A 13,194-nucleotide genomic window follows, 5' to 3' on the forward strand; every position below is an offset into this window, starting at 1 on the left:
GGCTTGGGCATGGCTAAAAGGGGAGATGAGGAGACCATGTAATTAGCCTTTAAGGTGATGAGTGGTGGCACCTGTGTTCATGAGCATAAGATCTCGCTTGGGGAGTCCTGGGGCATCCTCCCTTTTTTTTTCTAAAAGCATAATTACATCAAGGCATGGCAGGAAGTTGAAAATTGCCTAAAGAAAGTAAAGGTCACAAGGGCTGAGGGACTCCAGGAGTGTCCTAGCCACCCCTGGGACAGGCCCTTGTACTACAACCCATGGCCTGTCCAGGCTTGCAGCAAAGAGAGGACATTACTCATGGTGTTGAAGATGGTGATGCCTACTGCACTCCCCAACAAAATGGAACAAGCCCAGTCCCCAGCTCTAAGTCTTGGTCCACCTGTTCACACACTGGCATATTGCAACCTGATGGGCCAAAAGAATGCCCAAGAAGGCAGATGGTATCAGGAAAGTGGCACGATGCAGTTTGTGGTTTTCTTACAAATAGGGGGAAAAGTTACTTGCATAACTACACAGTTAGTCCTACTTGGCACTGGACATTCCTAACATGCCAAGCAAAACCTCCCCCAACAGCCAGCTCAGCAGTTAAGACTGCACCCTGGGAGTCTGGGAAAAGTGTAAAGTTAATTTGTTACACCTTGTAAAGATATAAGATCTTTTGCTGGAAGAAAGCAAAGCATTCTCAATTTGCAAGACAGTAAGAGAGGAACCTCTCCCCTAGGTGCACTTCTTTGGTATGAAACAGACAGAGATCAATGCTGTTGTTTTCAGGTGGTGTGAAAGCTGGCAAGATTGACTCAAGAAATTAACTCTGAGGGCTCCTGAAAGCTCTGATTTTTGTTCTACCTTCACGCCTCTCTCTCTCCGGGCCTGTATTAGCTTGTTTTCTTGTTTTACAAAGGAAGAAATTCTTCCTGCATCAGGCAACGTTCACAAGCGGATGATTTCTGTGTTTGCATGTGGTCCTGTTCAGTCCAAAGAGAACAGTCATATGTGTTTGATCTGGCTGGCTCTCAGCGGCTGTTCCCCTCCCCATAAAGGACCTAACCCTAGAGCCACTGTTTTCTTATTTCTCCATTAATAAAGTCACTCAGCAAATCTACACACACCTCTACTGTATGTTGCTCAACCCCCGGCTTTATTCTCTACACCCATGTCACTTTGATCCACAGCTGCCTGCTGCTCCTAAAGAATTGTTTCTTCCCTCTGCACCCTTACCCCTCGCTTGGCACTGTCAGATACAACCTTGGATGGCTCTTTCTTCTGCTTTCTTCCACGTAGGGGCTGACATGAACACACATGGTAACACTAGCACTCCAAATCCCCCTCTCATTGCAATGCTCGGTGATAACAATTCTTACAGTAGCTGCAGTATGTTGCTGCCTTGTTGCGAAGGGGGGGACTGAAAAGGATCTCTATCAGAAGGAAATAAGTTGGAGTCCTGTGTTCATAGAATACATTTTCCAATGTTAATGGTACCCCTAGCCATACTTTCTACAGGGCTGCCATAGCCATGACTGTTTATTGACCGGTAGCAATGCAGTTTGTGGTCTGTCTTTCGGACAGAGAAGAGAGAGTTGGTTGACACTGTCAGAGGCCTCTGGCAGTTTACAACATCTGAGCACCTGTCCTGCAATCTTGCCAAGTACCCTTCTCTTTTGCATCTCTGTATTGATAGGAGACAGGCTAGTCCCAGCTCTCCCACACACTTCCTGGGAGGCCTCAGGCAAAGCATGGAGGGTGCAGGCCCTCTGCATATGGAATTCCTAGTGCAACTGCTGAGGGAAGCACTCAGTCACATCCGTGAGGATCTGGGGAATGGAGACAAATCCATTCCCCTGTGAGGCAGTCAGATAAGACAGTGATGGGAGACAATTATGGTAGGTACACACCCCCTCCTCACCCAATGGGACACAGGCCCTCCTACACAGACATGGCAACCCTGGGCACGATTGTAGCCTCTGAAGAATTTAACTTTCCTTCCAGCTACTGTTCCAGGCATTCCTGTAATAAGATTGTGTGCTGTGGCTACATCAGGCACTGAATGAAGAAACTGCTGTGCATCAGATGTGGGGTTTTGGCTCAGGGCCAAGCTGACTTTTAAATGATTAATTGATAGGAGTGTTTAAAAGATGACATAACTACAGCATGTATTTAGCCATCAACACATGCACTCTGGAGAAATCACAGGGCTCTCTTAAAAGGTTCAAAGTTAAATTCAGACCAACAGGCAGGAGTGCTGCAGCTAAGGTTTGCCTTCAAAGAAATGAACATGTAGCTAAACAACACTTTGCCCTATTAGAGTCATCCCTCATCCCACAGCTCCCTCAGCTTCTATACTCCAATAATAATGCATTCGGGGGAGAAAGCCTGGGCTGTGCTTGGCGGTAAGTGATGGCGATGATGACAATTTGTGATGCTGGTGAAACCATCCCGCTCAACTCAGAAAAATCTCCTAGACAGTTTTAGGATCCATCTGACATAAGAGCTGATGCTCAGAAATTTGGTGGCAGCCTTCATCTGGAGTTCATCACCACAGCTGGGCTGCAGCATCTCAGTGAAGCAGGACTCCATCAGATGCTGCCGCTTCTCATGAATCAGAATGTTTTGCTTTTGATGGACTTCTGCTGAAAACCAGGTAGGCACCCATTTGAATCCAGTACAGCTGCAGTGGCTAGCACCTCTCAGAAGTTATCGCTGCAGCTCACTCCCAAGAATAGAAGCAAGCTAAATTACTTGCCACTGTGCAGAATGGGTCTGTTTTGGATTTGCTCTGTTACAGACTACCCAGATTGAGAGGCAGGGATAAAAGCATCCACACCCCTCTGTTCTAACTGCTGGTCTATTCTGCCAGCCTGTGACACATTACTGAAAAATTCAGGTAGATTTAACAATACAGGGTAGCACAAAGAAGCAAATTACACTGATTTCCTTTGCATTGTACACTTCATTAATTTAGTCCCAGGTGGTTTCAGTGGATACAAATAAAAAGCTACTCCTAATGAATGAATTATGCACATTATGTTGTGTAAAACTAAGACCTTTTACTTCCTGCATATGCCAGGGGGAAGGGTCATTTTTATTCCCATATTTCATTTAATATCCCATGTTTTATTCCTTTCCCTTCTATTTTGTAAGGAGCAGCCCAGAGTGCCCAAGCTACTAATGACCGGGATTTCCTGCAGGATTTATTAGAGAGCTTTGATCCAGGGGTATTCCAAGGGTAGCTTTAGTGAGCACTGTCTAGTTGTTGCCTGTAGTTTAGAACTGGATTCCCTTTAGGCTTCACCTGGGGACACAGGAGTCTATGGAAGGGGTTTCTAGTTCAGTGGACAGGGCACAGGATTGGGAGTCGGGACACCTAGGCTAAGTACGGACAGTCAAAGAGCCTGAGGATGAACCAATTCAGTCTTTGCGAGTTAGTCTAAACTGCAGAAATTAAACTGAGAAACAACTAGATAAGCATTCACTCTTGATTCAGGAAATGCAGCCGCATGCCTATAGTGGCTCAGGCCAGAAGATGGGGGCACTAGAGCACAGCTGTCTGGCACATAGCCAGGATGAACTGTGTGTTCATTTCTTCTTCCTGCTGCTCCAGAAGTCTCTAAGATTTGCAATCCAAAATCACATAAGCAGGACTCTGCACGGTGCTCATCACTGCAGCATCTCGGTGAAGCAGGACTCCATCAGATGCTGCCGGTTCTTATGAATCAGAATGTTTTGCTTTTGATGGACTTCTGCTTCAAGGTGCCTCTGGGATTCATAATCTACAGTTGGAGCCAGCAGTAAATTTTTAGCAGGGCAGGGCAGCTCTTTACTTCAGGGGGCGCGTTTAACCCCCCTCCCTTGCCCCAGACCCCAGCCAGGATTTGTTCCCCTGTTTCTCTGCTGGAGAAGACAGCACAGCACAGCCCAGGGCTGGAAAGCATGCTGGAAAGCCAAGGGACTGTGATTTAATTTAAACCAGGAAGGGGTCTGGGACAGAAGTTTCATAAACTACTTTGACCCAAATCGATTAAGTCTGATACTTACTACATTCGACTAGGTTTAGTTTCAGCCATTTTGAAACTGGTTTATGTCCATTGAGCTTCTGTTCTGTTACAGGTTTAAACCAGTTTATGTGCAAAGTCTGCCCCTAGCCCTGGAGTTCATTCCAAGTTTGCCACTGATACACAGCATAACCTTGGGCAAGTCACTTATTCACTCAGACCTTCTGTTTACCCATCAGAAAACAATGTGGCTAATGATACTGGTGCAAAGGGCTACATGTTAATCACTATTATTATGCCTTATCAGCCAGAGCCTTGGTATGTTCCTGGGGACACCCTCTCAAACCAGCCTGTCTCTTGCCCCCCATTCAAGTCCTTCCTAAAAATCACTAGTGCTCTGTACCCAGGGAGACATAAAAGGGGGACATTACCAGAGCACCAAGAGCTCTCCTGAGTAATCCCATGTCCCTGTGGCTATATATGTCAGACCTTCTCCTATCATCAGCCCCTGCTTCTTTAACTGTAATTTACTACCTCCCCCCCCAAATATTGAATCCAGGACTTCAGCCTTGGCAACACACACAGACCTTAGCCACTTACCTTCAGCCATTCCCGCTATCTGCAGCCTGGTGGTAGGACAATGACATGTGTAGGCATACACCAAGCCAGAGGCAAATGAAGTTCAAGTGGCCAAAGAAGTCCCTACACTTCCAGGTTAACTTGCCCAGCTGATGCTGAAGCCCCTGCTACCACAGTTATCCATGTTCTGGTTACCTGTTCCTGTCTTGTTAGATTACATCAGTGGCTCTTGTACTACTTAGGCTCAAGGACCCCTTGGAAAATGCCAGCTCTTTGCTTTCACTTGTGCTTTAACTACAGAAAAATAATAGAGCAGTTCCTTTGTGGTAGAGAAATTCTGACTTTGTGGATTCTAAGTTTATCTTATACATCATGTGCAACTATTTGCATACCTCACAGTGTTAATATTATACAACATCACACAACACCCTTAACAGGCTGTCATGGTATTGTAGCGCGCCATAGCACCTCAGTTTAGAATCACGGGATTATAGCTAGCCTGTATATGTCTATCTGTATCACAGATCTGACTGGTCTAACTATAATTAGTTGGCACAGTTCCAGGCAGCTACCCAGGCATATGTTATGTGTCCCCCCCTGTCAGATCAGACTTAGTTTTCCCTCCTTGGCTTGGCTTTTGGGGTGTATTTCAGAGCAGCTCAATCCCTACCCTATTTTGAGCCCCTCCGAACAATAACACAGTCAATACACCAGGATGGTTAATGCCAGCTAGGGACTGTAAGCTCTGACCTTCACACACATTCACACAGGGATTTAGATTGCTCAATGTGACTTTGCTCTTGCCTGGAGCAGAGGTTACTGTCTGGGAAACCACATGTAGCTCCGCCTGTGCCTGTGACATGTGTTTTAGGTAAGCACCACCTTCTCTGGGAGAGCCCTACCCAGTTCAGCAGACAGAGCTCACACCCCCTGTAGTAGTGACAGGGAGCAGGGTGGGAGGCAGCTGCGAGTTTGGCTGGTTCCTTCCTTCCCAATAAGTATCTAAAGGATTTACTGAAAGCCAGCTAAGGAAGGAACTGCCAGCCAGCACCGTTTCATACTGAGGCGTCTGCTGGTACCAGGAAGTCACGATGAACTCTCTCTTCAGGAAAAGAAACAAAGGGAAATACAGCCCCACCATGCAAAAGAAGACGTGAGTACTACTGTGCACTTTCATTCTAGGATGCTTTCACAACCAACTGCTTCAGCATGTAGCAGCCGGGCTCTCTCTCCCCCTGAGTGGGGAAGGTGCAGATTACAGGGTAAATAAGTAGCCAGTCTCTAGCTGTTCCTTGGAGAGCTGCTAATGCAGGGAAGGAGTACAACAAAGCAGAGCGGTAGCTGTGTGACCAGAGTGAGAACAGGTGCTGTGCCAGGCAGCTGAAAGGTACAAAGCAATGTTTTTACAGGGCACAGCATGGGAGAAAGAGAGCAGGTTGCAGCACATGCAGCTTCTCTGAAGTTGCTCAGGGTAGGACCTGTTTCCTTACTCTTCCTGACTTTAAACAAAATAATTAACTTGCTGGAATTGTTAATACATTCCAGAATTATTTAAACTCTTCAGGGCGTGGCACCTCTTCCTCCCCCTGCCATCCAAGCATGCAGTATATTGACCTCTCCCAGAACTGGCCAATTCCAAGGCAGAATAACATGTCTCGATGTGTCCAGATTAAAACAGCAACCCACGTTGATTTGATAAACAGGAATTAATGGATTCCATGCACAAGGAATCTCTGCCAAGTGGGAAACACCCACTGGGAGCCAGTGCCAGTGCTAGCAACGGTACTCATGAAATCAAGAGGTAGGACGACTAAAGCGCCAACAGGTGCTACGTGGACCAAGGGCTGCTATAATCATGTAGCCCCACCAACAGAGATTTAAGGCCCAACGCTGTAAAGGACTGATTGGTTTCAAGTTCCTGTTGATTTCAAAAGAACCTGAAGGTATTCAGCAGTGAACAAGATCAGGCCCCATCTACTCATGGCAAAGAGTCTGCCAGCAGCTTCTTTTAGCAGCAAGCTCTCCTTGCGTCACTAGCCTGCTATGTGGTAACCCTGCGTGCCTACTTCCCAAGGATGGGTCATCTATCTACAGGAGGCTTGGGCAGGTTGCCTAAAAATGCAGCTGGGGTGGGGTCAGTACAATAAGCTAAATTCAGCAGGCACTTGTGAATAAGCTTTTGGCAGGAGAAAAGGGAGACAATTTTCAGGAGTAAAGAAGAAAGGTGAAATATAACATTTCTGAAACTGAACATCCCAATGGCTCTATTTATTTATTTTTGTTTTGTTTAGAAAACTGCTAAAATGTAATAAAAAGGGTAAAGAGCCAGGAAGAAAATGGGTTGGTCCCAAGCCCTCTTAGTACAGTATTTGGTTCAAAATATTGGCCCAGCTGTGATCTCAATGGCAAGGGCAGGTATGCTGTCGGAGGGCACTCAGTCTCTGGGCAGCTGCCGACCTGTTTCTCACTACCATTATCAGGGATGGACCCTGCTGAGTGAGGAGAAGAAGGAGGTTATTTGGAAGTGCAGATAAGACAAACTGCCCATTGCCTGGCTATGGAGAGACTGGCCTGGCCTCGCCTGCACCGTGGTGTCTGCCCAATGCTGTGTGAGGTCTGCTCGGTAATCCCTCTCCCCCTTAGGCCCTTTTTTGTTTCTCGGTGGTTACAGGCATCATCCCATCTTCCCTGGTACTGAGGCCCACAGCAGTAGGAAGGCCTCTGGACATGTACATGTGGGGTCAAGAGGTGACATTGCACCCTCTGCCATCCTGCACCTTGCCCACCCTCTAGAACATCCCATGCTATAGAAGCCATCAGTCCTCTGCTCCTGTACCTGCACAGCCTCTACCCCACCTACCACAACTCCCCCTCCCACTCCTGAATCCTTTCCCCCACCATGTAATCTCTTTTCTCCAGGTACCCTCCCTCTAATTTTCAGCCTGCCAAAGAGCTCTGCTGGGCTTTCTTTTCTTTCTTGCATTGCTGGGCATAGTCAGCATTTCCATGCTAGCAGAAGAGTCCATTCCTGAGCATGCCTTCTAGTCCTCCAGAGACTCTGCAAGCAAAGTTAAATGGAAACTGTTTTGCTCTATTGTTATTTGGAAAAGTGACTGTTCTTGGAACCTTTGCAGCCTCCCCAGTGACTGCCTGGTGAGCTGCAACAAGCCTATTGCTGGGGAGTGATTTCTTTTTTAAAGAGTCTGTTCTCCACCTAGGGTGGAGTCTTGGAACAGCCCCCATGTCTGTGCTTGCTCAAGCCTCATGCATTACCTGAACCACACACCCCGCTTCAAAAGGAATAGGCAAAAACCAGCTGAGAGGTACCTTGTCTCAGCAGCTTGAGTTACCTTTCTTCAGGAGGCCTGATAATGACTGTCAGCAGAAGGTGGGCAGTCCCACAAAGTCACAGCTGGCCAGGTGTGGTTACATTGCAACAACCAACTGAAAAAATGAATCGAGGCAGAGCCAAGCCAAAGAAAGGGGTGTGAGGTCCATCTTAGATTGGAGTCAGATGACACTCTTGGCTAACTACTCCCATTCACACTGAGGAAGCAATAATTAGAAATGCAGGGGGAGAGATTTGCGCTTACTGCTGGCCTGCGTGCACAAACAGTGCCAGCAAAGAGGGCACGGCATGGTCCCTGGTGCCTGATGGAAATTGCTGCCTTTGCATTCCACATGGGGATACTAGCTGCTGTGAGGAAATGGGGCAGCTTCACAGCCTCATTTCTTAGAGAGAAATGCTCTCCCTTCACTTTGTTTTTCTCTAGAATTTTTGTTACATGAGCTGCCTTTGTCCTCAAAGACCAAAAACACACCTGGGGAAGTTTTGATTAGAACAAGGCATGCACACAGCATGGTTAAGCCAAGTGAGTTTATGAAGGAGATGAGAACTGGTTGGGACTGGACAGAAGATAGACTTAATATAAGACACTGAGTTGTTCGTGGGGATAGCACACCCTACAGTTAACAGGGCAGTCACAATTGGCAAGCTAACCATCCAACCAAAGAGGGACTAAATCCTTTCTTCCTAGACCAGTCCCTTTTCTGTAGGTGTTGGTAGCTTTGTGGCATTATTCCTTTCTGTTGTTATTGTGTTTTGTGTTTGACAGAAGTTCCCTTGATAGAAGCTTCACGGTAGGACTGATAAGAAGAGTTAAGTTTTCTTTCTGAGTGCAGTATAAACTAAAAGCATCTTCACTTTCAGTACTTCAAGTCATGGGCTTCAAGGAGAGTCATCCCTGAACAAGCAACTCAGAATCCTTTCCTATTATTGTTCTAGCTCTGCTTATAAAACAAGTAAATGTGTTAATGCTTCACAAGGCCAAAAGGATAACAGGGTTAAGGGCAGTGCATGAAAGAACAGTGCTGAAATGGAAAAGATGCTAAAATTCCCAACAGAAAAGGCTAGGCTGCCATTCAGGCTGAATGATTCATTGTAGCAAAGGGCAGGAAATCTGGATGGCATCCAGGCTTCAAACAAAATCAGCATTTGCAAGTCAGATTGAGGGATGGGTGAATTTCCAAAGGCTGGGACATTACTATTGATTCAGAAGAGCACCCAAAAGGTTAACAGCTTCTCTAAACTAGCCAGCCCTCTGGAGCAGGCACACCTGGCCTGGAAAGTGAAGTTGGAGTCAAGTCAAGTCAAGTCAGAGTTTCTCCTATTCCCAGGAAGGCTGGAAGTTCTGGAAGCCACATCTGCTCTATTTCCTTCTAGTCTTCCCCCAAAACTGGGAAGTAAAGAGCCAGGAAAATAAATATGAGGCAGGGGCTAAGGGGAGCCATGTTCATCTTTTCCCAGCTTCTGAAACCTCAGTCAATCTGCAAGTGAAGGTTTGGGTCAGTTCTCATTTTGTCTTGGTTACACATCCCCACCCACTGCCTGTTTATAGCTCACAAAAGTGATCAGCTGCACATGCAACTTGCCCAGGCCTGCAGCCTGCCTCACCAGGGCTGCTGAACGCAGGCAACTAACCTGCTCGCTGCTGCTTCACATCGAGAGACCTCCCTTTGGCAAAGGGGCACCACAGGCTATCGCTTTCCCAGCCCATGTATGAGCAATAGATTTAATGATGTCCAGAAAGGTCTTTCAGTAGCAAGTTGAAAGTACTGTCCCTGCTGACAGCATTGGTGGCAGTTAGAGACAGTGTCAGCAACTACTTCTCATCCCATTGCGAGGTTCAAGGGACTGAGAGGAGAGGGATGGGGGCTCAGCAGTTCAGTCTGGAACCAACACCCCCTCTGGCTCAGGTTGTAGTGCAGGGATTCAGGTGTAACTCCATCTAGCAAGCCCTTCATGAGAGAGCTGACCTACACTACACATCCTGTTCAGGCAGTGCTCAGAACAGGGAGGTCAAAGTGCAGCCTCAGTTTCTCTGGGCCTCCCTGACACACTCTCCTTTGAACCCAGTCTGGCGATTGACCCCCAAGGCCCAGGTCTTTCTTGGCTTGGACATCCAGAGAGGAGCACCTCTGGGAGGAAAGCAGACAGACAACTGGGAGGCCAAGAAGCCTATACAAACAGACTGCATGCAGAAAAATAAGCTTGTGGAGATGATTCCCCACCATCACCATGCTGTTTTGCTGTACAAAGAATAAAGTATTATCCCCAAAATAGAGATGTTCAGCCCCAAAAGCAGAATCCATTCAGCAGGAGACACTGATCAATAGCTTTGATCCAGAGCTAGATCTGGAGTCCTGTGATTTGCTAACACAAAGGGGACTCAGGGGAAAGAGTGACCTAGAGTTCATTACTGCTCACTTCTCCCTGCACAGAACTTTGTCTGCAGAAAAGGCATGTGTGCTCTATTTTGAATGTGCTTTGCAGAATATCTCACAAATTAAGTTTAATTTGGGTAATTCAAGCCCATTATGATCTGTTGACAAGAACAGAACATTTCTTTTTCCAAGCAGTGTTTCTCGTCATGATTAAAAAAAAAAGGGAGAAAGAGAAACCAGAAGTGGGCTGGCTAGTAAATTGATTACCACTTCTCATTAGAAGCTTGACAGGGGACAGAACGCAGGGTCCAGTTAAGCATCCACTGAAGTTTATGCAAAGACTCCCAGGGACTAGAAAGTACTGGATCTTGTATGTTCTTTCCACAAGGACCTGCTTCGTATGCGACAGCAGGAGAGAGCTCCAGCCCCACTCTGTGCCTCTGGCCTCGTTCTTTATTCTCATATTCAGTTTACTCTGTGCCAGACTGAGGTGGTGAGATGCATAGCTGCATATTGTGAGGCAGCAGGCAGACCCAGGAAGTCTTAGTAAGAAGAACAGAGAAGATCTTCTGAAATCCAAGCATGCAGTACAAAAGGAAGGCTTTGTCATTGTGGCCCTCCCTGTTAAGTTTGGATAATGGTGGTGATTTTAAATGTGTGATATGAACTCAATTCTCCATTCACCAGCTCTTAGTTTTCACTAAACACTACAGAAAAGCAATAGAGCAGCTCTGCTGCAAGGAACTTAGAAAGGCCACGAGTCAGCATGGTTTTAACACTGTGGAATCCCATTTGAAATCTCTGGTTTTATCACATTTGCACATCTAACAGTAGCATTGTGTGGCACCTCACAGCATCTTTGAAAGGATCTGGTTGGGAATCATTAATTTAGGATACCAGTACATTCACACAGACATCAAAGATCGATTTATACTTGTCTTCATCATCACAAGGGGTGGACGTTAAACATTAAGGTCTGTTGGTCAAGCATGCAAGTTCAATAAGCAAGGCATTTGGGTAACCAAAGAACATCATTTGGTACTGGGCACTCTTTCTACACTATTGTTGAGAGCAGCATCTGGACAGAAGCTGGACTCTCAAGTGTATCTACTTGCCAGAGGCAGTGTTGTGGTTATTAGGCTGGAACATTGACCAATCAATTTGCTAATTTCTGTACGTAACCACAGTAATGTATCCACAGAACACTCCCACGGTCCAGAAATAGTATCCTTCTCATCAGAGAGGGATGGAGAAAAGTATGCAAGACAAGTTAAGTGTCTTGTGCAAGAAGCTTAGAGTAAGGTACAGCCCCTGGCAGTTCCTGCCACCTAGACCTGTGCTTTGCTTCAGTTATACTTGTGTAAAGGCAGAGTGACTTTGTGAAAGTCAGTCAAACAACTCCTTGCTCAGGGTCCTGTAGATGCAATCGGAGCCTGGCCTCACCCTGCTCTTTGAAGCTGCTTTTTCTTTGGGAGTGGGCAGGTTTAAGGGGTTTGCTGTTCAATGAGCCCCACACCTGGGGGAAACTTCTAGGCATGACTGCAAAACAGTAGATAATTGAGTAAAAGCTCCAGCAGTAATTAATCATGCTGGAGCAGTTCCTGTTTAAAGCAATTTGCCAGAAGATTCAGTTATTGATTCCCCAGGAAACACCCTGCCTGTGGTTATTACACCTAATTGGGTTAATATGTGGTCCCAAGCACTCCTGCATATGGGATAAATATATGGTATATTTCTTTACAGCACTGAGAATAGATTCACCAAGTCAGGATCTGCTGTGTTGAATACAATTCTTGTTGCCAAAAAGCCAGAAGCATGTTGGGTTTTATTAAGAGGACTCACTTGCAAATCAAGGGAAGAAATTCTTCTGCTCTATTCAGCACTGGTGAGGCCTCACCTGGACTACTGTGTTCAGTTTTGGGCCCCACACTTTCAGAAGGATGTGGACAGATTGGAAAGAGTCCAGCACAAACCAATAGAAAATGATTAAGGGCCTCAGAGGTAAAACTTAAGAGGAAAAACTGAAAAACCTAGGGTTATTTTGCCCAAAGAAGAGAATATTGAGCGGGGATTTGGTAACAGTCTTCAAATACCTGATGGGTGATTACAGAGAGGATGGAGATGGGCTTTTCTTCCTAACTGTAGGGAGACAGGATGAGGAGCGATGGCCTCAAGCTTCAGCAGGGGAACTTCAGGTTGGAGATGAGGAGGAACTAACTACAAAGATGGTCAAGCACTGGAACAGGCTACTTAGAGAAACTGTGGAATCTCCATCCCTGGAAGTTTTCAAGAGCAGGTTGGAGAGACACAGAGCCAGGACGGTTTAGTCAGAGATGATCCTACCTTGAGCAGGGGGCTGGACTAGATGAGCTGTTTTATCCCATGATCACCTCTTGGCGAAATGAGCCAACTGTGGCCTTGGTTTCACCACGATCTGCTGGCTGGGAAATTGGCTCCATGGTCGGACCCAGAGGGTAGTAATTGATGGAAGTCACTCATCATGGTGTCCTGTGATGAGTGGGGTCCCCCAAGGCTCTGTCCTTGGACCCATATGGTTCAACATCTTCATTAATGATGTGGAAATTGGACTCAGGAGCGGACTGGCCAAGTTCGCCGATGACACCAAACTTTGGGGCAAAGCATCCACGCCAGAAGACAGGCGGGCGATCCAGGCTGACCTGGACAGGCTCAGCAAATGGGCGGACGAGAACCTGATGGTGTTTTAACACCAAAAAATGCAAGGTTCTCCACCTTGGGAAGAAACACCTGCAGCATCCTTATAGGCTCGGCAGTGCTATGCTGGCTAGCACTACAGAAGAAAGAGACTTGGGGGTCATCATTGACCACAAGATGAACATTAGCCTGCAATGTGATGCTGCAGCTAGTAAAGCAACCAAAA

General features: G+C 46.5%; 1 protein-coding gene across 1 annotated transcript in view; it reads left to right on the top strand.

The window, feature by feature from the left end:
• The first annotated feature begins 5,480 nt into the window (after positions 1–5,480).
• Positions 5,481–13,194, top strand: part of PPL (periplakin) — a 55,153-nt gene continuing 47,439 nt past the window's right edge. The window contains exon 1 of the mRNA XM_019539826.1: positions 5,481–5,724. Coding sequence (XP_019395371.1) covers positions 5,663–5,724 — 62 coding nt within the window. The 5' untranslated portion in view covers positions 5,481–5,662. The remainder of the gene's footprint in view (positions 5,725–13,194) is intronic.

The sequence above is a fragment of the Crocodylus porosus genome, unplaced genomic scaffold (assembly GCF_001723895.1).
Source record: "Crocodylus porosus isolate Cpor-Errol unplaced genomic scaffold, CroPor_comp1, whole genome shotgun sequence".
NCBI classification, from domain to species: Eukaryota; Metazoa; Chordata; order Crocodylia; family Crocodylidae; genus Crocodylus; species Crocodylus porosus.